General features: G+C 35.6%; 1 protein-coding gene across 5 annotated transcripts in view; it reads right to left on the bottom strand.

The window, feature by feature from the left end:
- Window positions 1-2,842: 2,842 nt before the first annotated feature.
- Window positions 2,843-26,838, bottom strand: part of AP3B1 (adaptor related protein complex 3 subunit beta 1) — a 273,106-nt gene continuing 249,110 nt past the window's right edge. For 2 of the 5 annotated variants that reach the window (XM_067731062.1, XM_067731061.1), the window contains 3 exons: window positions 19,892-19,989; window positions 14,649-14,787; window positions 2,843-3,560 (listed from right to left, as the gene is read on the bottom strand). In XM_067731062.1, coding sequence (XP_067587163.1) covers window positions 3,407-3,560; window positions 14,649-14,787; window positions 19,892-19,989 — 391 coding nt within the window. In that variant the 3' untranslated portion in view covers window positions 2,843-3,406. Of the gene's footprint in view, window positions 3,561-3,965; window positions 4,000-14,648; window positions 14,788-16,607; window positions 16,705-18,632; window positions 18,670-19,891; window positions 19,990-26,838 lie in introns of those variants that run through there. The other 3 variants (XM_067731063.1, XR_010941991.1, XM_067731064.1) reach the window with 3 other exon arrangements.

Consider the following 26,838-nt stretch of genomic DNA (forward strand, 5'->3'; position numbering starts at 1 on the left):
ATCATGAAAACTTCCTGAGGTAACTAACTGGCCAAGTTGGAAGGTAGGTGGGAAGGACAAAGATGTAAAAAAAATAAGCAAGCACACGGTGGGAAAGTAATTGTCTTTCAGTTAACTGACCTCCTGTTGATGGAGGAACAAAGCGTGCACCCTGTCTGGTCGGGTCATCTGGGAGAGGAGAGACGAGGACATGGGCTCAGCAGGCCTCTGGGGCTGACTCGGCACCTGGAGTGAGCAGGGGTCGGGGAGGAGTTGAGCCTGTATTAGTACGTAAGCGAGATTTGTTTACAAACTAGGGCTCCCTAACTTAGCCAAGTCCACACTGCCATGTCTTCATTTATGGCCAACTGGACTATAGGTTTCTTGGGGGACAGAGCACATCTTCTGTTTTCCCACATCCCTGACAAGGGTTACTGCAGTTTGTCATGCTCCACGGTGGACGCGGTCTTTAAATAGAAAGGTAATAGTAAGGCTCTGTTAATTTTGTGTTATAACATAGGGCTTTTTATTCCTCCCCTCCCATTATGCGAAAGAGTTTTCCCCCTTTAAACAAAGTTTTCTATAAGGTCAGAGAGATTACAGAGAAGGAACAAAGAAGGTGAAAGATCTTAGGTTCTCCTTTAGCTGTTCCAACTTTTTTCAAGCCTCCCTTTATGTTATTTGGCATTCTGGATTCTTGTCTTCTCTAATGTTAACATTAACAATTTTTAAAAAATATTTTAAAAAACATTTTATTTACTTTTGGCTGAGTTGGATCTTGTTGCTGGGCGCAGGCTTTCTCTGGTTGCAGCGAGCGGGGGCTACTTTTCATTGCAGGGCGCAGGGCTTCTCCTTGCGGTGGCTTCTCTTGTTGCGGAGTACAGGCTCTAGGCGTGCGGGCTTCAGTAGTTGCAGCATGCGGGCCCTAGAGCACGTGGGCTTCAGTAGTTGTGGTGCATGGGCTTAGCTGCTCCGCAGCATGTGGGATCTTCCCAGACCAGGGCTCGAACCCGTGTCCCCTGCGTTGGCAGGTGGATTCTTAACAACTGGGCCACCAGGGAAGTCCCAACATTTAAAATTTTAACCACAGAAACACAAGTTACAAGGGCAAACTTTTCATAAGCTTACTATAAAGTTATTCAAATGTTTGCAAATAGTTATTGGGAAGGGCAAGTATCCAGTCTTTTAATTTGATCAGTTCATTATTATAGTCTTTTCAGAATAAAAACATTCTCCTTTTCTTATAATAAAGCAGATGTATTGTGATACCAAAAATGAGGCTGTCTGAAATATACTATGAGAGCCATTCTTCAAGATTGGTGTACATATAATGTCCCATTAAGTGGGCATTAAAATGAAAAACTATAGCTGGAATTAAGAATGCAACATTGACTAACCTGACTCAATGGAACAATTTAAAAGATAATCATGGATTATGATAATGTTAAAGGAAAACATGAGGCCAGGAACTCTGAATCACTGTACCAAAGAAAGGTAAAAAACAACAAAAAAACCCTAAACCTTAAACTTAGGACTATGGTCATTTCTCTAATTTCACTTATGGGAAAAAATATTTTAATGATAATAAGCTACTGATATTCAAGTGGTTTCAACTGTTAGCATACCACAACATATTAATTTAATATACATTTTAAATCTAAAAATTAGCAGTCAAAATTACTATCTTATTCAAAGGTAAAATCCTACTGAAGTTTTCTTAGTTTTAAAAAACAGACAAATGCGTGATCTATTTTCAAAGATGAGTGCCCCAATTTAAGGAAAATAAAAATCTCTACATAACAACATGCATTTCCCCCTCTGCTTTGATGACAGTAAGTCCAAATACGTTTTTCAGAAAATAAGTATTTAGCCTGTCAAATTCTTTACAGTGTTTCAAAAAGTTATTGACTTAAAAATCCGAAGTTGTAAAGCCCTAAGAAATAGGGTTAATAATGGAAATGCCAAAGGGCTGCAATTACAGAGGTGCTTCTTGGCATGAGTACTATCCCAGTATACGTTTCTCCAGAGTGAAGGAGAACATGTGCCTGCCTCAGTAATACCTCCCGCAGAGTAACTGCTGCATTTCAGGAGCAGGAAATTTTAACAAGCTTGTTTGCTCTCTCCAGCTCACAAACTTAAAAATCTAAATAATTTTTTACAGCCCGAATGTTCCAAGAATGTTTTTTTCTGTTTTTCTTTACTCTTTATATATGTTCTACAATGTTTCAATCAATGTACCTTTCTTTTTTACTTTCAAAAAATCATTATGTGGCTCTATACAAAGGGAACTGTCTTAGAGCCTATTATTAGCTTGTATCAGAAAGGTAAATACAATTTCAACTTTTAAAAGTATTAGGAAGAAGTTTTCTGATTATAGAGCAATCAATAAAAACAGTACCTTGCCTAAGTTAGCAATAAAATACTCTAGGGCAAAGTGCTAAAATGTTGATCATATAACTAGTTTTTAAGATTTCTATCATTTAGTTTATATTAGTTAGTTTCCAAAGGCATCAGTCAGTCCATCAAAGTTGGGCATCGAGATTTGTAAAGAAACAATGAGTTTCAAAGAATTTCTTCAGTAGTTGTAATAGGCCTTGTAATCAGATCTCTACTAAGAGATCAAAATTGTACATAAAGAGACATGAAGATTTTTATTTTTGTTATTAAACATATCAACTTTTTTCTTGAAGTTAACTATGACATAAGTAGAAAATCTACCTGGTTTGAAAGTAGTTTTTCTTTCACTAACTAAACCCCATTGTTTCTCTGCATTATATAACACTCAAAATATTTATTTTAAGGAAACCTCAGCATATGAACTTACGGATTATAAACAATTTCTCATTAAAAATGCAAAGACAAATGTTATTCAGGTGCTAGTTTATTTACCTTATTATTCAGAGATAATTTCATGATGACCAGTTACAACACCAGGAAATTCATAGAACAAAATTTTACAGACAAATCGTTGCTTTTGAATTTAATTCTAAAAAAGTATGCTATCCCATTTTCACATACCAAGCTGAGAGGCCATTTATACTATTTCTAGGCTAATTTTTGCTTCCTGCGAGAGGGAAGATGATTTACAATGAACTTTAAGTATCTAATTCATGTCCATCATTGTTGAAAAAGAGAAGGGAGCCGAGAAGGCCAGGAGTAGCAGGACAGAGAAAATGCCACATGGATTTAGTAGTTGGGATCACTGACAGTAAAATATATGTTCTTTGGTTAGCAAAGCGAAAAGGGGGAAAGTACTGCATATATGATAGATACACACTAGCATTCTAAAGCAGGAGACAAGAATGTCCAGAGTGTATTCTTCCCCCACTGCCAGATGGAAGGGCTATTATTATAAATGAAAGGCAGCAGTAGTGGATGCCAGGCACTTTTGTTGTGTGCCAGATTCTGAAGTCCAGATGTGAGCAGGTTACCCCTGGGACAGGACAGGCTTCAGCTCCCGCAGCAGAAGAGAACCAATCACAGTTTTCTCAGTGTTTATGATAAGCTGGGCTGTAGAGTCTTCCTTCAGTTCCACCGTGACTAGCATCAATGACCCACTGTGCACAGTTTTAGCTGCAAACCTGGAAGAAAAAAAAAAAGAGAGAGAGAGACCTTTTATCATGAGGGGAAAGAAGGAGACAGCATACATTCAAATAGGTTTAAAATAACTCGTTTTTTTCTCAATAATTTATTACAGGTTCCCTACTGCCAGAAACCCAAAGCCAAGCATTCTTCTGAAAAATCAATAAACTGCCCAGCACCATGCTTACCACAAGCAGGTAATTTCAGTGTATCTTTGGAACAGAACAGAAAAAGGAATTCTATTTTACTTATTAGTTTGACCAATAGACGCATGTGAATAATTCTCTATTACTACATATTTGGGAATCATTTATTCATTTGATATTTAACATTTCACCATGCATAGTGCCATTTAAAATAAACCACTCTATTTTTATCTTTAAAACATGTTAAGAAAAAGGTACCTTTCTCAAAGAGCTTGAACTTTTAATTCCTCATCTGAAAATGATTATGCAAGACATTAATTTTGTGTGCATTATAAACTCTTCATAAGTTTCAATGAATTCAGACATGTTCAATATTCAGCTTCAATCTCTAATGTTGATGACATGTAACAGAATCACGTGAGAGCCAAGTGCAACACCCTGCTCCCTCCGCTTGTATTTTTTTTAACGTTCATAACGTTAGATCTTCTTTCTGCTTTAGAATGTAAAAGAGGAAACTTGAGGTCTAAGGCTCCATTACTAAATTCCGAGACACGAAGAACCTACTAATTACATGAAATTAAAAGCAAAACTAGCCTTTTAAGCACTGCAATTGACTGCAAAGCCGTTGGAGGCACAATGAACTTCTGTCAATCCTGCTAATTCATTCTGCCTGCACAGTTGAGCCCCAGAGACGGGAAGAGGGTGGTCCCCTCCTAGGCCTCCATTTTCCACGTAGAGCATGTTCCACACTTTTGGGGGGACGGGGTGGGGGACGGGGTTTGCTTGCAGGGATGACTGGAGAAAAACAAAGTTGCTGCGCATAAGCTTTTGAAAACACTAGCAAGTGTAGAGCAGGTCTGTGACCTGCTGTGACCCCACTCTGCAGGGCTGATCCCCTTTCCCCTTTCTGGAGGACACGTGTCTGAATCTGAGCCATCTGCCTCAATCTGCGCAACATCTTCAGCCACAATGGCACCCAGTTAGCCCTGACAGCAGCTCACAATACATAAAAATCAGACTGCTGCGCTGACAGCGCGCTGTGGCCTATTCAAGAGCCAACCAACTGGTCAGTGTCTCATGTCTGACAATTAGCATGGGCCTTGCACAGAGCTCACGGCGTCCTCGGGGATCTGTTTAATTACCATCAACATAAAAGAGGGAGTTTATCAGGAGACACTCAGAAAAACTTCACTCCTGACTTAATTAAAATATTAGCCACTTAAGCAGGAAGCAGATTCTCTTTAAATGAAAAGTAATTTTTTTGAGTTTTTTTAAAAAAATGACATCAAAATCCCATAACATATTAGATTCTTTCTTTCTTTTTCTTTTCTTTTTTTTTTTGTGTGTGGGGACCTAACAAGCCATTTTTGGCCTAAATCGAATCATGAAAATCAATTTTCCAACACTAATTAGAATAATGCATCAAAAGCAAGACAAATATGCTAACTTTACTAAGATGAACATATTATCAACACTTTTAAGTCGTGTTTTAAAATGTTAGTTAATGGGTGGTAGACAAAGTGTGTTAGAAACCTTCGTAGACATTTATTTGTGTACTCGCTCCAAACATGCTGAAGACTTGTAAGGAATCTGATAGAGCAGTTTTTCCACTGAGAGAAGCAACTATAAGTAGAGCCAGTTTAGGAACAGAAATCATACCAATGTTTTTAAAGAGGTTTTATAAAGCTCTGGACATACATACCCATTTGCTCTTTAGACGCCCATACACGAGATTAGGAACTAGGCAACTCAGCTGCCTCTTTGAGAGAACACAAGATCACCAGCCCTGAAATGACGTCTCTTTTCTATCACCCCTTGCAGGTTTCTGCATTTCTTTTGTCCAAATTTTCGAGGTTCTTCTGCTTCATAGGAGAGCCCTGTTTCTGTATTTCTGTTAAACCATGTCACCAGATGATAGATACTAGGTGGCTCTATTGTCTCACCCATTTATGCAACTTTCCCCACAGATGTGGTCATCACCAAATCTTCATTCAACAAATATTTCAGCAGAGGTCCCTATTTCTGACAGGGTTATCATTATGTCAATGATAGTCTTTATTTAACTTAACACTTTTGCCTTGGGAACACGGAGAAGAAGACTGTGTCTGAAAAGGAACGCAAAAGTTCCTACTGACTGTTGACTGTCAGGGTTGCACAGCCCCAAAGCACATTTTATCTCTTTTCTATTAAAACTTAGGGTTGATGTTACAATAATATAAACTCAGCAGAGATAAATGTCAATTTTGATGTCAGTATGTTTACAGAGATTAAAACTAGTGTCTTGTACCTGTTTTAAAAATCCTAATACCACAAAATGCTCAATACTGGAAAGAATAGGGGCACATAAGAGGCATTTGCTTACACTGCAGTGGAAACACGCTAAGCAAATCATCCTAGCAATAAAATCTGTTACCTGGTGTGAAAGCTACTGCCTTTTAACTAGGTCTGTATGTTCTAATGGGCACAAATGATAGAAGCAATGTTTTAAAGCAGAAGACCAGAAGATCAGATGTTCTGACATTCTCATTTCACAGTTCAAAAAGGATGTATTTAATTGGAACACAGCATGATTACAATTGGTTTGTTTTGGTCCATGAAAGCAGAAGCCACCCCCTCCCCCCAAAATTTATTAATCATTTAACTTCCAAACAGGCTATTTAAAAGATAGTTTAAAAGATAGTTATGGAAAGAGTACTAGTTGGTAAATAACAAATAGCTAGCTTTGGGATGTAAGAAACACTGATTATAAAGACAGCTTGGGTCAAATACCTGCATATTAAATTTAATGGCAGACATAAGCACCTTTGTACTTGGCCTCAAACTAAGATCACACTGACAATTTTTTTTCCAGAAAATCTGTGAAGTTTTTGATCACTGTAATGATAATAGCAGCTATCATTTATTAAATGCTGTGTGCACTGGGTACTAAGTACTTCACTTGCATTACTTCATTTGATTCTGAGTCAGATCAATCTGTAGGTGAGGAAACTGAGGCCCAAAGACGTTGAGAAACTCGCTCAGGGACATATAGCTAGTGAATGGTTGAGCAGGAATTTGAACCCAACCTTTCTGATTCTAGATCACACACATTCTCTTAATACATGCAAAATGCCCTCTTAATATTTGTTTTTTAACTGTCAACAGGTAAATTAAGGTTTTTCTTATTTACCTAATATGCATATAATCTATTATTGTTCCAGAAACTTTAAGAAGGAAGATTTTTCTCTTCAAAAGTTGTGTACCTGATTTGTAATATTCTGTAATTCAAAGCATCTTGACTTGATGCTTTGCCACAACACATTTTAAAGTTCTGCCTTTAAAGATTAAAAAAAATAAACAAACATTCCCCACCCCCACTCCTTCAAAAGAGACACCAGCAATGAAAAATACAAAACGTTGAATGGAGCTGTAATGTAGGGAGGGACGACTGGGAGACCAACCAACCTCAAACACCAGTAACACCACAGATGAGAACAAATAAGTGGATGACAGTTACAGATGTACTGCCTATGTAAGATGGGCTCCATGTTATTAAAAGGATACCAGCTAGGTATTTTTCATTTTCATCCTACCACCAAGCACTCACTGTTTCTAATCACCAACTGAGAAGGTAAAACTGTTTGGATATATTTGTATTTCCTCTTGTTAAATGTCTTTTTGTCTATTGTCTCTAACAACTGACATTTAATCTTTGAAGTCCATAAGAATTCCTAGGATTTAAAGAAAAAGATGAAATAAGGTGGTTGCCAAACCTAAATCAAAGTATGTACTACTCTTCTAAAAAAGTTAATTTGTTTTAACTACTGACAAAATTATGAGAACAGGTCAAATAACGACAATGAATTTGAACAAATATATTATTTACGATGCACGGACTTACTCCTTCATGCACTTAAACCATACTTCTTTTAGATTTGTAGGAAAATGCCTATGGACCTTAAATGCTCTTTGTTGGAAGGAAAAGAATCCTACAACTCAACTATTTTAATAACTGAAATGCTGATAGAACAACATGAATTAAAAAATATTTAGCTGAGAGGCTGCATCAATCTCCAGGGTATTCAGAAACATAAAACTTTTTTACGCAGAATCATATTTGCTACACTTAATGCAACAGCTCAAAGACATGCTTTTTCTTCTCTTGGATAGTCTTCCTGGTTTCTGATTTTTCTATTCTGAGTTCAATTTTCTTGTGTTTTCTGTTCTACTGGTTACCAGGAGCTGTGACAATGGCCCACTCAGGCTAAAACTTTTTTTTTCCCCACTCTGTACATGAAGCCTTCAATTACTGTCTGCTGAAGCAGACAGAATCCTATTAGTAAGAAAGACGATCACAAGATGCAGTGCCCTGCCCTAGCTATATAAAAATAATTAGTCCAAAGTTGACAAATGTGTAATGAAGTCGCACAATGACTATACGTAAGAAATACTGGTTTGAATAAGCCTCCTAACATTGAATACCAAAGCATGTTGATTTGGAGTATTATTTTCCAAAGGATTTAAAATGATAAACCCTTATAATTTTGAGTTAATATAGCATAACATTTTCAAAAGGCAGAGAATTTGTAAGTTGTAAAAAAAATCCCATTTCGTTGACTATAAAAGTGTATTTTGAAGTTAAGCTCATTACACTATTGAATTAATATTAAGAAAATATTTACATGTGGTTCAAGTTTAGAGAATTTATCCAAAGCAATGTATTTTTCCCTATTATTTTTAAAAAAGCCAGCAATATTGTAGTGTTTTCCTTTAACATTCTGATTAGAATAGTTAAAACAAAAAATAAACTACCATCAGAATTTAGGACTCTCTATTTTCTATTCTAATCTTTAGAATTGGTATAAAAAGTGATTCCCTACACTATCTTGTCAACGATGCATTCTCTTTATACAGGAAAGCTAAGAAAATCTAAGTGCACTTTCTCAAAGGAGATACGAAACATTCCAGTTATTCCAGAGCATTTTTGGTTTGTCTGTTTGGTGCGGGTGGGGTGGGATAGGACTTAACAGAAAACCAGAGAGTAAAACAAATAAATTCTTACCCCATTCTCTTTGATTCCTTATAAAATTGTCAACCCAGAAGGAAAATCATCAAGAATACCTTTCTTTCATTTTTACATGAAAACATTTATATATTCCTATTTGTAAAATTGTTGCATTGTAGAATATTACTTCACAAACAGTGGAATTAAATAAAATTTAAATATACAATGTTTTAAAGCAAAAATCAACTGCAGTTTGGTTATTTCTGAAATATCCAAATATGCCGCCTTCTGTGTAAAAATTAGAGGTCCACATTTGCTTTTCAATGAATTGCTGCTCAGAGCCTGCAGAGATCAAAGCAGTCAGATAAAAAAGCAGTGCTGCCCTCTAGTGGACAACCACCAATGTGAGAAAAACTCTGATCACGAAATAGGTTCCACAAATCTTAGTCCTGGTTTGAGATGCCAATTTGTTTTTTGTCTGTTTATTTGTTTGTTTTTTTTTTTGGCTGTGACACGTGGCTTGTGGGGATCTTAGTTCCCTGACCAGGGATTGAACCCCGGGCCCTCTGCAGTGAAAGTGCCAAGTCCTAACCACTGGACATTCTCTCCAATTTGTCATATTATAGAAAAGACCGAAGCCTGGCATCTTTATATTAACAACTGTTTGTACAAACTTTTGTTTTAAGACAGATGAAGTATGGTGACTATAGTATCAGGCTTATAAAATTAGGGCACCAAGCCATCAAATGTCATTCTTATCCATTATGGTCCTTCAAAATGACCCAGTATTTAAATATTCCATAGTTATCAGGGGAAAAGAAATAAAACAACTAGCAAACAAAAACAATAACCCAAAGGTTGATCAACCTAAGAACCAAAAAAAGGAAAATATCAAAGACTCCCACCAAGAAGTAACTATGTCATTCATGTTTCTAACCCCAGCAGCAACAAAATCTGTCACAAAGGTCTTCAAAAAATATTGAATGAAGGAGTTACACAATATAGATGTTTTAGGATAGAAACAATGGTATATACCAGTATTTCCCCTATTAATAACCATAAACATGTATACAACAGTGATTCACTGGATGAGTTTAAGGACTAGAAATGAAATAAGTTGTTCTTTACAACTACTTTAAGTAAAAAAAAATTTATTTTAATCCTAAAACAATAACGGTCTTTAAATGTGTTGATAAATTAAAAAGTCGGCTACTAGGTTGCCATGGATTCACAGTTCCATTCACAACACCTGATTTTTCTAATAGTTAAGGACCTAAGTAACAACAGTAAAACAACATTTATTCTGTAAGGATTGTAATTATTCACAGGTTGTATATGTTCAAAATTTGCAAATTAAAAAAGTGACAGGATAAACAAAATCCAAACCATAGATTACGATATACAGGGGGAAAAAAAGAACGTAAGTACTGAATACAAGTTAATGAAAGCTGTCCTAAGGTCTTACTGAATAAGGTAAGAACTAAAATAGAATCGTGGCAGAGACATGGCTTTCTGTTTTCACGCAAATATCACCCCTTATAAGGTCAATTTGTTGTTCACGAAAGGGAAAAATAAGTAGGTTGTATGACAACTGTTTTTAACAATACTACTGTATATGAATGTCAGAATTCCTGAAACTGGGTTAAAATGTAAAATGTTGAGACTGCTGAAAGGCAAACTTTTACTTCTGGTCTAAGACTGTTTCAGAGCTACCACTGTAATGTGCTACTCTAGTTAACAAAAGACTTTCTTGGCTGGAACACACTGGATAAAAAGAAGAAAAACCTAAATCAAACATCTTGTTTACTGATGTTCCTGAATGACTAACCTGTAAAAAAGAAACATAAACACAGAAAAATATATTTTAGAACATGCCATGTGGCTAGCATTAACTATGAACTTTTGGAACACTTATCTGCAACCACTTGGAATACTGGGTCCTGCCCCAGCAGTCCTGAATCTGAGTTTTTGGGTGTGGGTCCCAGGAATCTGAGTTTTACACAAACTCCCACATAGTTCTTTTATACAGAACAACGTTAGAGATTTTGAAGGTATAGGATTTTTGGCTTCTGCATTTTGGTCATTTTTATTCATTAGTTTATCAGAGGACAAGCAATGTAATTAAAGCAAATGCACCTCAGTTTCTACACTATTGAATACGAATCTCCTTCATAAACACTTAATTTCTTTTTTGGAGGGACACACGAAATTTTTTCTGGCCCGGGATAAACCTAGGATTTCCAATGCTAGTCTCTCTAACCTCCCCTAAAACACATAAAATCTTCACCTTTTAACTTTTCCGTCTATTCATATACTGGTTTACTGTTGTTCATTCTGCCCTTTGTATATACTCTATTAATATTGTTTTAAATAACGTGTTTTAAGACTTTCACAGTGTCTCACATTCTTATATGTGAGTATCTAACATAGGACATGAAGATGTTCGGCTATATATTTAATAAATGCTTTTTATGATTTTTTTGATTCTGACTTCTCTATTACCCCTTATCATGTGGTAACTGTAATTTGGAAAACAGCAGATTGGCACAATGACCATAACTCTGTAGATCTCAATAAGATGGCTTTGTTCTCAAAGAGCAGCTTTTTCAACCAGTAAGTACATACCACAGAAATGAAGATAAAATTAAGTCTTTCAATAGTATACTGGCTGGCTTTCTGATGCTATGGTTCATTTAGAAAATCAAAACTAAATGTCACATAATCTGAAAGTAGTTCTACTTTCTCAACTGATCTTTGAAACCGGTTAACTACGCTGAAAATGCTCCTGGTTTTTGAATTGAATTCCATAAAACTTGTGCTCCTTTAATTGACTTTTTCTTAATGGCGGTATTTGCTGCTAATGTGTTAGGAACCATTTTCTCTTACGTATTCAATTAAAATTTCTACTTTATACTGTTATACACTTCTACATATTAATAAAGATTCACTTTTTCTTAGCTAATTCTTATGTTAAATACTTTTTAACTTGGTATTTAATGTAAAAAATATTCAAATTGTAAAGAGTAGTAGGAATATATTATCCTAAAACTAGACAATGGGAACTTAATTCATTGAATGGTCAGAAAGAATATTCTAATGCTAATTAAAAAGTCCTCTCAGAAATGAAAGATCCTGAAAAATTAAATAGAACAAAGGTAGGCCAGCCAAGAATAACTTATTGTACTGAAAATTTTAATTTCTTAAAATACTAATGGTCAAAATGCTTTTCAAGCTTATTGTTTTTTTATTAAAAATGATTACCATTAATAAATACAATAATGGTTTTGGTCCTATTTTTCATAAACTCAAAAAAGCAACTACCACAGAAGAATAGAGAAGTCATTCAAAAATCTCATAGAGATTTCAGTTTTATTACTAACAATTAAATCATATAAAGGCTTAGATATATAAACTCATTCATCCCACAGGGTAATCCCCTACTGAACACTGTCAAAAACATTAATACAATTCAATAAAGTGGTAAACTGTTAATTTTTGTTATTATAAACAGTAATTGCTATTTCATTTTAAATGAAATTAAGAAAGCTATTGGTACAGACTGTACTACCAACTGTTTATTTCAGTTTTAACTTACTGAGCATAAAAGAATGGCAAAAAATGTTACATTTGTGGGATAGTAATTTTTGTCAATATCTGTATGAAAACTACAAATAACTCTAGGTATTTATTGGAAGGCTTCTAAAATTTAAAACATTATTATAGCCATACCTTACTATAAAAGAAGCAAATGTAAAACATTTTCAATAAGTACAATGAGACTTGTGAGGCAGGTTAAGATAGCACAGCCTATTTAGAATTATATATAGGCATTTTATTCACTTTTGGCTCATTTTATTCACTTCCGGCTCCTCCACCAAGTTACAGAGCCAAATACCAGGCCACTGTGATAAGGCTGGACTGGAAAAGTGTCAACACATTGCAGAAGTGTATGAGGACCATGGCCATTAAGTATAAGTGCAAACTCTGCACTCCAAAGGCAGAGAGAAATGGTTCCTAGTTGTGTGTCTCCCCTGCACTGGTATGGATAATTGAGAATTGACTGTAACTTAATCCTGTGAACAGGCATTAAGTTCTAAACCACCAAGACAAGTTATAGGCAAACTTTATGCTTTAATAAGAATTATACAACTGTGCTAAGTGTCTTACTTAGTTTTTTTCCCAATAGGAAAATGGCTTTCATATCAGTTGGTTTTGAGAAGGTAATCTGGCTATTTTCTTCTAAGAAACAAAAACCTGGAACACTGTCATTGCTTTCAGAAAAGTTAAAAACCCGCATACAAAGCAAAACAAAAACTTAATTAGAAGTTCCAACATAAACAAGGGTTACCCTATGTTGTTTTGTCTACTACAAAGGAACATATTAAAATAAGAATGAAGTATTGCTGGATACTAGATGTGTCAGGTAAAATTTCATACAGCATAAGCTAAAAGTTAAAGTTGATATACAATATTTTGGTGTTTTAGTAATTTCAATAATTCAAAGGATCCATAAATAAAACAGAACAACTTCTGCTGAAGAAAATCACTCAGGAAAGTGAAAAGAAGTCTTTAAAGCAGAAAACAAAACAAGGAAGACTTAGAACCAAAAATTTTTACTAAAAGCCTTCTTTTTGTTCATTTTTCCCCTATTGACCAACACTAACTGATAGATAAGGTGTATATTTGCATGGCGGTACCAATATGATGACCTTATATCCATTTTATTATTTTATCACCACCCTATGTGAGATACATAGGGCTTATCAAAAATTAAGACATGGAAGCATCAGATCTCTTGAGCAACTTACTTAAGGACCTCCTCTTCGCAAAAAAAAAAAAAAAAAAAAAAAGGCACAAGGCAAATTTGATTTTTGACTAGTACATGCAGTTTTCATTCTGTCATGATTAGTAGATGAAGTTAGGCAACTCTGTAATGGCAGATCAAGACTTGAACTCAGCTCTTCTGATGTCAAGTCCAATGTTCTTCCATAGATAACAGAATTTCATTTCAATCACCTTCTTTCCCTGCCATCAATTTCCAAACAGATGAGGTACTTAAAGCCCATAAGGAGAAGTTATAAAGCCCAATAATGGCAGAACTGAGTCTAAAAAAATCCATATCACCCACAGAACTCTTTATATGCGGCCTCTCTTGCCCCTGTATTAATTTAAAAATACATTTTTAAAGGGTTGAAGGCGTTCTCTTTGATTTTCAATTTATTTCCTAAATGTAATGGTGGAAGTATGCCATTGGCAGTAGAATGGCAGAGGAATTAAAAGATAGTTTGCAATGAATTCCTTTAAACTCACAGAGGACTAAGTAACAACTGCATGTTTATTTAAGGAGTAATTATTTTACTTTCATTTTAAGCCACTAGCATTCATAAGGATACAAAGAAGGCACATACTAATCACATTTTCTGTTACCTTTAAGGACAAATAACGTGGACCTCATGTTTTAGATGGTTGGTGGTGAAGATATTTCCTGGCCTAAGACACAGAAGCTGCATTTGGCCCCATGTTGGTTGTCTAGCAGCTCCTTATTACTGGAAGCAGCCTTAGGGAATTGCTGTCAAAAGGAAATCTATACCCAAACGTCCCCCTTTTCAAGTAAAAAAGTCCAAATCCATTGCTTTATACTGGAATTCACTGAATCTGGTGAAATAAGAAATTCTCAGCCATATCTCACACAAGGTACCTTTACAAATCACCAAGCTACTATAAAATGCAGGTATACTATCTGTATCTTTCAGGAAAGCCCACATCTGTGTACTAAGGATTGTATGAAATAGGGAAGAGGGCCTTAATCCAAACCAATCAATCAAATGTATCATCATAAAAAAGGAGGGGCACATATATGTTTAGCGGTTTTTATTTTCAAGGAAAATTATGAATTGAAAAGTATAGATTTATACATGTAGACAAGTTATCTCCACATCACGTGTCAGTGAACCTACCTGTGTACATTATCTTGGCCAGAAGGGACTACACCTACGTTGGCTACGTTTACAACCTTCTGAAGGATCACAGAGGAAGTGAAATTCTGCGGTGCAGCAATAATTACAGTAGAAGTTTCATTCATTCCCGTTAGCATTCCTGTAAGAGCAAAAGGCGGCTCCCTTTTACTAATTTCTTTATGAAAATTACATTAAACAATTTAAAATTCATAGCCAAAATTTAAAAACTTTTTAAGAGAAGAAATACCACTTCAGAATGTAATTTACAAGATAATTTTCATAAAATTAAAATGAACTGCAACTGATTAAAAAATTTTTTTAAATCCTCGTTTGTGTTGAAAAATGTGTAAAAATGCAGTCAAACATCACTCTTAATAACCTGATTTTAAATACTAAGATTGACAAAAGCATAGAATCACAAAGATAAAATTCCAATTTCACTCCCTTTAAAATATACACAATTAATTTGGGCTTTATAAACTATTAAGGTTTTACTTTTTAGGAGTTTGGTTTTTTTCCCTTCTCCTTTTCATTCAAAGATCTCTCTTACCAAATGCTGCTTCAGAACAAATCAAAGTGTTTCTGGAATAACTAGAAACACTATATTGTTTCTATATTGGTCTCAATATAATGGATCAAAGTTATCTCAACAGTGACCGAAAGTCACCGAACAGTTACGTGGTTCTAAAACATAGACAAGTATCTAAGCTACACTTAGTGATAACAGTATTTGCCTAGTAAGTGGAACTATGGTTACTGACAAAAACAACTGAAATTTCTGAAGCAAAAACATTTGAACACAAAGGAAACAATGTAAATTGGAAAAACTTAAATCCCAGAGACATTTCAAATAATATTTAAGAAAGAAACTAAGTTAAGCAAAATCATGAACAAAAACCATATAGAATTAACACAAGGCATGCCATTAATATCAGAATCTTATGTACAAATGTTCAAAGGACAAATTCAATAACATATCAAACTCTTGGAACAAATACTGAAATTAGTTACCCGGTTAAAAAAACCCAAAATAGTTATAATAAATGCCATCTATCTGGATCTGTGATGTAAGTCATTGACTCCTAACGGTATCTACTAAAAATGATTATCTTTTGAGACATATGATATGTGTACAATAGTTTATAAAATTTATGAAAATGGTAAAAGCTGATTTTATGTTTTCAAAAGGCCCTCCACCTTTAGGATTATGTATTTAATTTTGTTATTTATTGCAAATACAACAGAAACATTTTAAAACCCCTATGATTTAGCAGCATGAAGACTAAAGCCTAACACTGTAAAAAGACTTACTTAGCTTTTAACAAAGAACAGTTTTTACTAACCACTTTCAAACTCGGGGACACTATGTTCTGTCTTAGACTGTATAACTTCAATATTAGGCAAAAGCTTTAAAAACCACACAAGCAAACACTGCTTTTAAGTAAAGCACAGTGGCTGCTGACATAACACTGCTGAGAGATGTGTGTACTCATTTAGGATTTAAACCTTCTCCATTAAGCTCTATTGAAGAGCAACTTCTGAATAAATGAATGCAACTATGTTTATGTTAAAAGCCTGTTTCCCTCCGCCTGTAATTAAAGGAAATGTTGTACAAAGCCAGTACTTTTGTCAAGCTCCTGTAAATGGAAAGATGGATAGCACTCAGAGAAGTGAATGCATTGCTTCATATTTAACCTTAACACTCTTGTCATTAATGGTTTGTCTAACTTGGTCTATAAGAGACAAGGTATTGCTCCACTGAAGTAAAATTAAAAAAAATCAACTAAACCATGCTTTTCAGAACAGAAGATTCATTATCGCCAGCTAATGTATTGGCATAAAGCAAAGTAACATGCTATCAAGTAAGGCACACATTCAATCTGCCTTCCCACCCCCCTTTATTTTTAACTCATGCTGTTTTATTGTTATAGGCAATTTGTACCACTCAGCATGACAGTGTAAACTGAATCAAGATTAATTTACATGCAAAAGAACACTTAGGAGAGCAGCATGGTAAGCAAATGTATTGTCTCGATTGCTGAGGTGGAAAAAGAACCTGGAAAGAAAAAAAGGTGCTCTAATTAAGGGGCATCAAATATGATTGCCTGCGGTGGTTAAGGGCCAGAAAATAGTGAATGTCTGGCCATTTAAAGAATTAGCATCTTGCTAGCTAGCAACCCAGAAGATGGAGGTATAAATCATAATGAAATTAAGTAGCCATTCTAGGTTTCTTAAACCAGAGATTTTTTCTAAATGAAAATATATCAGGTATTCTTAAATTAACGAGAAAGAAAAATATGCCAAGATATCATTAAAAGTTTCTTCTACAAAAACAGACTTCAAATACTATACAGCCTGCTCATGCATAATAAAGGTAAAGTTACTGGAGAAATATTTTAAAATTCTCAGATACAGAATTTGTTGCTTCATTAGAATTTACCTAATTTTGGTGAGGCACTGGACAGCACTTAATTTAGGTTAATCAGCTGTAATTAACTGCTAAAATGTAAATAAAACAAGAAAAGATTTTTAAAATTTCTTGTAAGTTTTAGATTTCCAATTTAATTCATAAGAAGAGGAAATTTGGAATAAGCAGTTGGCTTGGGTCTCTTACAATTAAAACTGCTTCAAGAAACGCAATTACAGTTTTAAAAGTAAAACAGAGATCCTATTGATAGTACTGAAATCATCCCAGAGCTAGATCATGAACTAACTTCGCAAGGCTCAAAACTCATAATAATGAAAAAAATATGGCTTCTGGTTAAGGCTCATAATATGAATACTCTGGATAACTTCAAAATATACAATAAACCAATCTTTTGTTTAGTACTTTGACTACCAACCTTATAAAAATGCATGTTTGGTCATGGAACTCTAAATGCAACAACTGAGAAAAAGTGATAGAGCAGGCTGTATATTAGGAATAAAACATTTCCGTTTAAAAAATATTAATCTAATATGTACAACCTGTTAGAAGTATTCTTATTTAATATTATATACACTTTTCAAATATGCACATCTGTATAAAAATAGAACCATATTTCTCATGTTTTTAATTATAATTTCTTCAGTTAAATCCCAGTTAATACATTTAATACATTTCTTGAGTCTTGAAATATATGCCCTGTGTAACGAGATATTAAGTGTGTAAATTCATTTTATTTAAAGTAGAAAAACAAGTTAAAGCTAGCATGTAATGATGCATGCAGACATTTCTTAAATTTATTGGCATTTTAACTTCCCGAAGTTTGCACTGATAAAATCTGAGGAAAGTGATTTTTATTCTGATTTAGAATTTTCAGTTAATGAGTCATTTATAGGTATCTTCTGCAAAATAAGCTAAGCTCTTCCTAGAGTAGTATAACAAATAAATACATGTGTAAAGTTGAGAATTGAGACCTCTATTACCAAAGCAGCTGAAATCTAGAACTAAAAGGATGCTATTGAAGACTTTAAACCTGCGGTAAATTTGTCAGCATCAAGTCCCATATCAAAGAATGAACTTAGGAGGACAGAAAGCATGATACAGAAATGCCAAGAGACTTGCAAGGATTTACAAATACTCCATATAAACTAATTTTCAAATAGCTTTATTCAGAGTAGCCTTTCTGCTCTATTAAACATAGCAAACAGCTGCCAGATTTATTCAGACAAATAATCAACAACCATAGAAGTAAAATGGCAGAAGAAAAAGGAATTTTGGCAACATCTCCACAGAGGACCACAGCTGTTCTCCAAGCGCTCCTCTCTCACGTGATTACGGTTCTGTATGGCTAGTCAGGGAAAAAAATCCCTCAGTCACAGCAGAGCACAAAAAACTTGATCAAAATATCAAGTACATAATTCTAAACCAAAGTTGAGGAAGAGAAAAGATATATAATAATCTGCTGCTTTAGAAATACTTTAGCTGCACTTTTCAAAAAAGGAATATCCCCTTAACAATAAATGTGCCAAGGCTTTATTCAGTCCCTATGTGCCACTCACCTGGGCTTGCTGAGCAGGTGTAAAGCAGAGAGGCAGGCTTTAGCCAGCAAAGGGTAAGAATAGCAAATGTAAGAATCAATTCAATTGGTCAATAGAAAAATAAAATCACATATATGACTTTCTATAGCAATAATCAACATCCAAGAAAAGTAAACTCAAAGATGGATTTAGTCATTCTTTTTTATCACTTAAAAATAAGGCAGAATAAAAGGTTACTATTAATTTACAGTCGTGTATGAGATTTTCTTTGTGAGATTCTTCTACAACAGGTCCTTCTGACATTGTGAATTGCCAAGGTTCATAGTTTAAAAAAAAAAAAAAAGTCTCTGGTACTACATGATAGAGTGCCAGGAAGCAAGCCCTTCTCTTTATGTGTAGATATTTGTGTTTGCCTGTACTTTGTGAAAGCTTGACAGGTATGATTTAATGACCTCAAGATGAAGGGAATCTTTGATAACCCCCTCCAAAGGAAAAACTAGCCTAGATTCACATAAACTTTAAAACATTGCTGACTATACCATTTAAATATGTCCTAGTTTTTATAAATTCAATTCTTAAACACATAAAATGAGACAGTTGTTTTCCCTTATTCATACATGACAAAAATTGTTTTTATTAGAAAGTATGCCTAACTCTAGGGCAAGCCTAAGATATTAATGCTTTCATTATGCTGAAAATATTTTTTTTTTTGGTGCTTATTTTAAAATGTTTCAGCTCTGATATAGCCTGACAGCATAGCATTTCTTCAATACAGAATAAGGTCAAAAGAAAATGGAGGTATTTTAATGCTATAATTAGGATTTTATTTTGAAGGGTAGGGCACTCTAATGTGTACAGGGAAAAATAATATTAGTAGAACACGAAAAACAGTTCTATAGTGAGAGGAAATACAGAAACATAACATGTATAGTGATGAGACTTTGCTAAGTCCCAAATTCCTGACATTTTCACTAATACAAAACACATGAATATATCATTAGATTGACAAACCAAAACTCCAAGATTTGAAAAGTTAATTAAGAATCAATTTATTATTTAAAAGACATATTAATCAATTTGCAAGTATGCCAGGAATGTAGACAAACATATACCTTTAAGGTTATTTGATAAACGCAAAGCATTAGCAAAAATTGGAAGACTGTGCATTGACATCTGTTAATGGCTATGTACATATGGTAATTTATTTTAGAGACCAGCCAGAGGAATGTGCACATGTTATTTGGGATGCCAATTTCTAGTAAATTGTAATAATCTCTCACCTTGCTCTTTCTTAAAATCTTTCTCTGACATGGCCACAGGTAAAAGCAGTTCTCCAACAGGAGGCTGAATATTAACACTGAAGCAATCATCCTTGGTACTAAGGAAAAAACACATTAAAGCTGACTAAATGCTTAATAAATAAACATTCTTCTTAATACTATGCAGTTAAATAGGTGCAATGAAAGCATACAGAGATCTGCTTGGCTTAAATATCACAGCTAAAAAAGGTTTGAAATATTTCTCAACACTATCTGCAGAGAAATACATCTGTTACCTGAACTAGAAAACGTGTATATATATATATATATATATATATATATATATATATATATTTTTTTTTACAAAAATATGCAGTTATGGTAAATATGACATAGAACTTTTAAAAATAGGTAAGCAGCAAGGGTATACAACCATTACTATCAGAGGAACACTTAATGCAGCTTATCTAGTAGAGAATATCTTATCTTCAATTTTGTAGTAAAAGTGTAGAAAATGGAGTGGCTTAGTCTTAAATAGTTAAGATATGTCTTTTAAGATATTAATTTTTAAGTAAAGAATAAAATGGAGTGACCATACTGTGTTAAGATATGTGTGAAAAAAATAATACCTCATCTGCAAACTTGCTTTCTTAAAACAAAACCCCTCATTTTCTAGTAGCATTATTCACTGACATTATTGAACATGTGGTGAAAGTTTTTCAAATTACAGGATATGAAGAATCTAGGAAAGGCAACTTTCTATTTTCATCATACAGAAAAACAATACTGAGTGCATTTATTTCATTTAAATCTCATGAAACTACTATCTTTATTAAAAAATTACTAAAACTACTTTTAAAATGTTTTAAAATTACAAGTTTGAAGTTAGGTTGATGAGTGTATCAGTTCGCAATGTGTTTGGCTGCAAAGAAGCAGAAAATCCAACTGACAATTTCTTGAGAGATGGGTGCTTATTGTTCAGTGTATAAGTAATCCTGTAAGTTACCAGTCAAAGGCTGGTTCAATGGCTTAAAGATGCTGTTAGGAACCCAGGCTTCTCTAGCTTTCAACTCCGCTAGCCCTAGTGTGTTGGTTCTTATCCTCATGGTTGCCAGATGGCTGCTGTATCTTTAGGTACCACTTTAACATTCCACTGAAGAAGGAAGAGTGATGATGGAAGAGTAGTGAATAATTGAGCCAACTGACAACTAACTACATGATTTTTCCTACAATACATTCTTATGAATACATTCTTATGAAGACTGATCACATGGCTAAGATTCCTATTTCTGTACTACTTATTCTCATGTACTTCCTTGAAATAAATTTCCTATTAATTGAGGTAACAATACTGTAATATGCAGCATGACTATAAGCTGATCTCTTAAGGTGCAAAAGCCGATTATAAAAAGCCATGTGAGGTAACCAGAATTCAATCAGACAGCATTTTAAACGTAGATGGAATTATATGATGCTGAGAATTTGAAATTGTGCAGAATTCTGTCAAGTTCAAAAGTCTTTAAGCTTTTAGACAGGTATAAGGAGCAAAATAAATGCAGAATCCAATCAAGTATTAAAAAAAAAATTAAGCCAACTGAATCTGTTCCTTTTTATCAGGAAAGCAAAAGCTTTACTGAAAGTCCCAGGGAAGGAATTCTAGTTTTGTGTTAGAACTGGGTCTCATGGCCAGTGGGAAGATGGCTAGGGAGATGGGAATTGTGGATAAGAAACACCAAACATTAGGTTAAGAAAAATACTTTCTTGAAGGGTGGGGTAGGGACAAATATTAAAATATAAAGAAAGAAAAGAAAATCCACTTTGATTTTATGCTATTACATACTATAAACTTTTAAGCTGCCTTATTTTTTTTAAATGGAACAAGGTATGGACTAAAAAAAAACCAAAGAATGTTTTGAATTATTCACACATGGATTGCCCAAGGCAAATCAATAAATCCAATTTATTTATTAATTCAATAAACATTTACTGAATACAAACTTGATCCCATGTACTGTGTGAGTGTCTGGGGATTTAAAGACAAGTAAGATTGGCTCTTGAAGTTCACAAGTTTAGTGAGAGAGAAAGAGTTCAATTATGTTTATAACAGAAAGGTAAGTGCTATGTTAGAGACATGTAGAAAGTATCATAGTCCAAGGAAGAGGGGCTGATTAATTCTGCAGGAGAGAGGTAGAGATAAGTTTACTTCCAAAAGGAGGGAGAGGAGCATTCTAGGGATTCTACACCTATGTTTTGGGAATGGTGAGCAGTGTCGTGTGTCAAAACATGGGATTGGGGGCACACTGTAAGGAACAGCATACACAGCATGACCATTAGTCCCAGTTCTCCCACGGCAGTTGTCCTGGAATCTTGTTCAGTTAATGTCTCCTTTCACTCTCTGAAGTGTCCTGATTTGTATGACAAAGTGTATGATTTACTCTTATAACTCAGACAAAGGTGCTTCAAAGTTTCCTGGAAAAAAAAAAGGAAACTACCAGAGACTTCTGACATAGGAAAATAAATGACCCCATATGTATTTTATAAACTCTGCTGGCAGTGTGTAAAGGTGGAGTACAGGAGAAATCCAAGGCAGGTAAATCAGGAAGGAATCTAATTAACAGTCTAGGCAGGGGTTTTTAGCACTGTGTGTTTTACTTTAGTACATCATAACAATGATCCGAAGAGGTAGCTTCTGTTACCCCTAATTTATTAAGAGAAGTTAAACAACATGCCCAAGGCCACACAGCTAGTATGAAGAACTGAACACAGCAGCACTGGGATTTGAACCCAGGTCTATCCTACTCCAAAGTCAGCTATATAATGTCTGCTGCCATATATATATATTTTATTCCACTATACAAGGTTGCTTCCCTAGGGTGGGTAGCACTGAGAATGGGGGAGGTGCGGGTATTTTATAGTTAAAAGGGACAGATCTGGTGACGGATGGGAGGAAGAGACTTTGAACTGTCTAACGTGAATGACTGGGAGGATGACTTCCTCCACTGAAGAGGAGTTTTGGGGATTAAACAAAATGATTTGGATTTAATCATGTTTTACTTTGAGTACCACTGAGTTACCCAGGAAGAGATATTTAGCAGATAATTGGAAATAGAGATCATGAATCAGAAAAGAGGCCAGGGCAGTATATATGAGTTTGGAAGTAACCAGAATGGTACAGGGAAGGGCTGAAGCCTTGTAAGTAGATAAGATCATGTAGGAAAAAAGCATATACCAAGAAGAAGGATAAGGTGGAAACCTGGGGAAGCCCTACATGTAAGTAAAAACAGAAGTGGTGCAACTTGCAGAAGAGCCTGGAAAAGAGTGGCTGGGGAGAAAAGGTGTGTGTCAAATACTGCAGGGAGGAATAAAAAGAAGCACGTGTAAAAGCTAGAGGAAGAATGCAGAACGCAGTGAGTTGAAGGTGAATGGAAAAACTGGCAGGGAAAAACATGGGACAGAAAGCAGCAGAAGCTTCATGAGGACGTAGAGGCAAAAGAAAAATGCTTAAAGAAACTTGAGCATAATTAAAGGCTGGTGCAACACAAAGAAATAGGGTAAGGTCTTAGAGGAGGTAAATGAGGTTGGGATTAAGAGCATAAGAACTAGGTGAATGGGTCAGCCCTGGAATAAAGGAGGATATTTCTTCCAAAAACAGCAGGGAAGGAGCTATTAAGATAGAAGTGTTGGGCTTCCCTGGTGGCGCAGTGGTTGACAGTCCGCCTGCCGATGCAGGGGACATGGGTTCGTGCCCCGGTCCGGGAAGATCCCACATGCCGCGGAGCGGCTAGGCCAGTGAGCCATGGCCGCGGAGCCTGCGCGTCCGGAGTCTGTGCTCCGCAACGGGAGAGGCCACAACAGTGAGAGGCCCACTTACCGCAAAACAAAACAAAACAAAACAACAAGATAGAAGTGTTGAGGGTAGGACACTTGAAGGATAAGACCAGGCTGATGTAATGGAAGGCTAAGTCACATTAAGAGAAATGTAAAGGCTGATAAAGGAGTAAATGGATAGGTATATATATCATGAACTAATTTAGTGTTAAATATAAAATTTTGGCTTCAAATAACTGGATAAATCAGTGTTCTCCAAAGTGGGAAAGGACAAGGCACTCCCCTGAGGTAGAAAATCCACTGATGAAAAAAACCCTATCAATTATGTTTATTTTTTTCTCATTCTATCTGAAGTTCTATATATATATATATATTTTTTAGATGTTGGGGGTAGGAGTTTATTAATTAATTAACTTATTTTTGCCGTGTTGGGTCTTCGTTTCTGTGCAAGGGCTTTCTCTAGTTGTGGCAAGCGGGGGCCACTCTTCATTGCAGTGTGCGGGCCTCTCACTACTGCGGCCTCTCTTGTTGCAGAGCATAGGCTCCAGACGCGCAGGCTCAGTAGTTGTGGCTCACGGGCCTAGCTGCTCCGCGGCATGTAGGATCCTCCCAGACCAGGGCTCAAACCCGCGTCCCCTGCACTAGCAGGCAGACTCTCAACCACTGTGCCACCAGGGAAGCCCTGAAGTTCTATTTTTGTCTGTACATAATATCTTAGTACATACATGTTAGCACAGTGAGACACACACACAATACATATAGGGAGTGTGTAGTATAAATATTTTACTCAGACGTATACAATTTAAAAAGTTACGGACCACTGGGTTAAATTACACATACTACACTATCTCTACTTATGTTTTCTTTTAGATTACGGGTGAAATGACCAGCCTTCTCCTTTCCAACACTCCTGAAAAGGATCCCATTTACCTCTTGGTTAAAGGTAGCTCTACAGCACTGATGCCCAGGGAGAAGGGTGTGAGAGCGGAGAAAAGAAGGGAAAGCAGACTTGCCTTCTAAGGCATGTATGAAAATCAAGGTGGATAAGCAGAAGGCTTAAGTTTGGGGGAAAAAGGTGATCCTGAAATGTCCCCACAGGCAAAAACCCATGTGTTAAGAGATAAATATATACTATTCAACTTGACTGGGTATGTTTCACGTTTGTTACTTTTGGGTAGTGCATGTTTTATTTTCTGTGGTTGGTGAAGTGATTAACATGTAATGCTGTATGAAAAACGAAGGATGTAAGTTCATCCAAAATGGGTCTTATGAGACAAATGTAATAAAACTGGAATATTGCTGTGGCAGACACTACTTGTTGCTTACTCAGTACTTTTGTTTTCCTTTTTCTTCTTTACTGATATAATCCTGATTTTGTTCAGGTAGACAATGTGCCCACCGGAACACTCTCTTCTCAGGCTCTTATAGCTAAGACTGATCAAGTGACCTGGTTATGACCAATGAAGCCTGAACAGAAGTCTGCTGGGGACTCCTAGGAAAGTTTTGCTTTTCTTCTTTTTTTTTTTTTTAGCATTTCTTTTTATTTTTTGGCTCTGTCGGGTCTTAGTTGCAGCACGCGGGATCTTACGTTGCAGCGCGCAGGTTCTTTGTTGCAGCGCAGGCTTCTCTCTAGTTGTGGCACGTGGGCTCCAGAACATGTGGGCTCTGTAGCTGTGGCACGTGGGCTCTGTAGTTGCGGCACACGGCTCTCTAGTTGTGGTGCATGGGTTCAGTTGCCCTGCGGCACGTGGGATTTTAGTTCCCCGACCAGGGATTGAACCCGTTGTCCCCTGCATTGGAAAGCGGATTCTAAACCACTGGACCACCAGGGAAGTCCCAAGTTTTGCTTTTCTGACACAGATGTGGCTCCTCCCTTCATGTCACTTCTTACCTTTTTTTTTGGCCTAGAATGCAGATAGAATCCTGGAAGTAGAGAAGCCATCTTGTGACCCCGAGGATGACTGGCACATGCTAATGAAATTAGCTCATGGAACAAAAAGTTGGAAAAACCTTATACCAAAAGACATTGTGGAGCTACTCCAGCTGCTCTTAACTGCTGTCCTGTGTTCTTCTCGTACCAGGAGAATAATAAACAAACCCCTATTTGGTGAAGTCACCACAGCTGGGTTTGTGTTACACACAACTGAATGCAAAATCTAATTAATATACGTAACATACTGCATAAGGCAGTCTCAGCTTCTAAGCAAGGTTTGGCTTAGCGGGGAGTAAGATGGAATGTTTCCTCTTTATTTTGGGGAAAATTTACTTTCATTTATATTAGTGTTCTAGGATGCTCTCCATAGTTTTCACGCGCCTCCTTTTAAATATTTTGCCCTTTTATCGTTCGCTTCTCTCTCTTCTTCTTTTCTTTTGTCCCGCTCTTTTTCCTCTCATTTCTTTGGTTGAACATGGGGCTAAACACAGCTATCTTGACATGGATAGGGGAATGTTGAAAATGAGTAATGATAGATGTAAATTTAACAGAATTAACAGTTTACCAGACCAACAAACTACTATTATCAGGCAGCTCTAAATAGCCTAATTACATGGGATCAGATGGTGTAACAGTTTAATGTAAGACAAGATTCTACCTGTTTTATATTTAACTGTAATGCATATACTTGTACTACATATAATCTCATTCCACAGACTCCTACGATCCAAACTGGTAAATTTTCTAGGTAAGAAATGTGCAAGTAGTCTAACCATTGTGAGACTCAAATTTCCTTATCTATGAAGTGAGAAAAATGACACCCTTGTGAGCTCGTTTTAACGATTAAATGAAATAACATAACCCAGTACAGTGCTTAATGCATAACTGATACTCAAAACCTACATCCATAATAGGGATGTATCATAATTTATTTAAGCATTCCCCCATCAATTCTCATTTGCAAATTTTCTCTATTACAAACAATGTTTACTTAATAACCTTGGATAGATCTATTTCTTCAGCACAAGCACCAATATCTCCCCAAGCTTGCCACCCTAAAAATGAAATCACTAAGTTGAAGAGTATGAATAATCAGCATTTGAAAAATACTGCCAAACTGACCTAAAAAACGTGGTGCCAACTTGAAGTTCCACAAACAGTAAATAAGAATACACGTTTTTCTGTACCTTCCGTGTCATATATTAAA

This window comes from Pseudorca crassidens, chromosome 3, assembly GCF_039906515.1.
Source record: "Pseudorca crassidens isolate mPseCra1 chromosome 3, mPseCra1.hap1, whole genome shotgun sequence".
NCBI lineage: Eukaryota > Metazoa > Chordata > Mammalia > Artiodactyla > Delphinidae > Pseudorca > Pseudorca crassidens.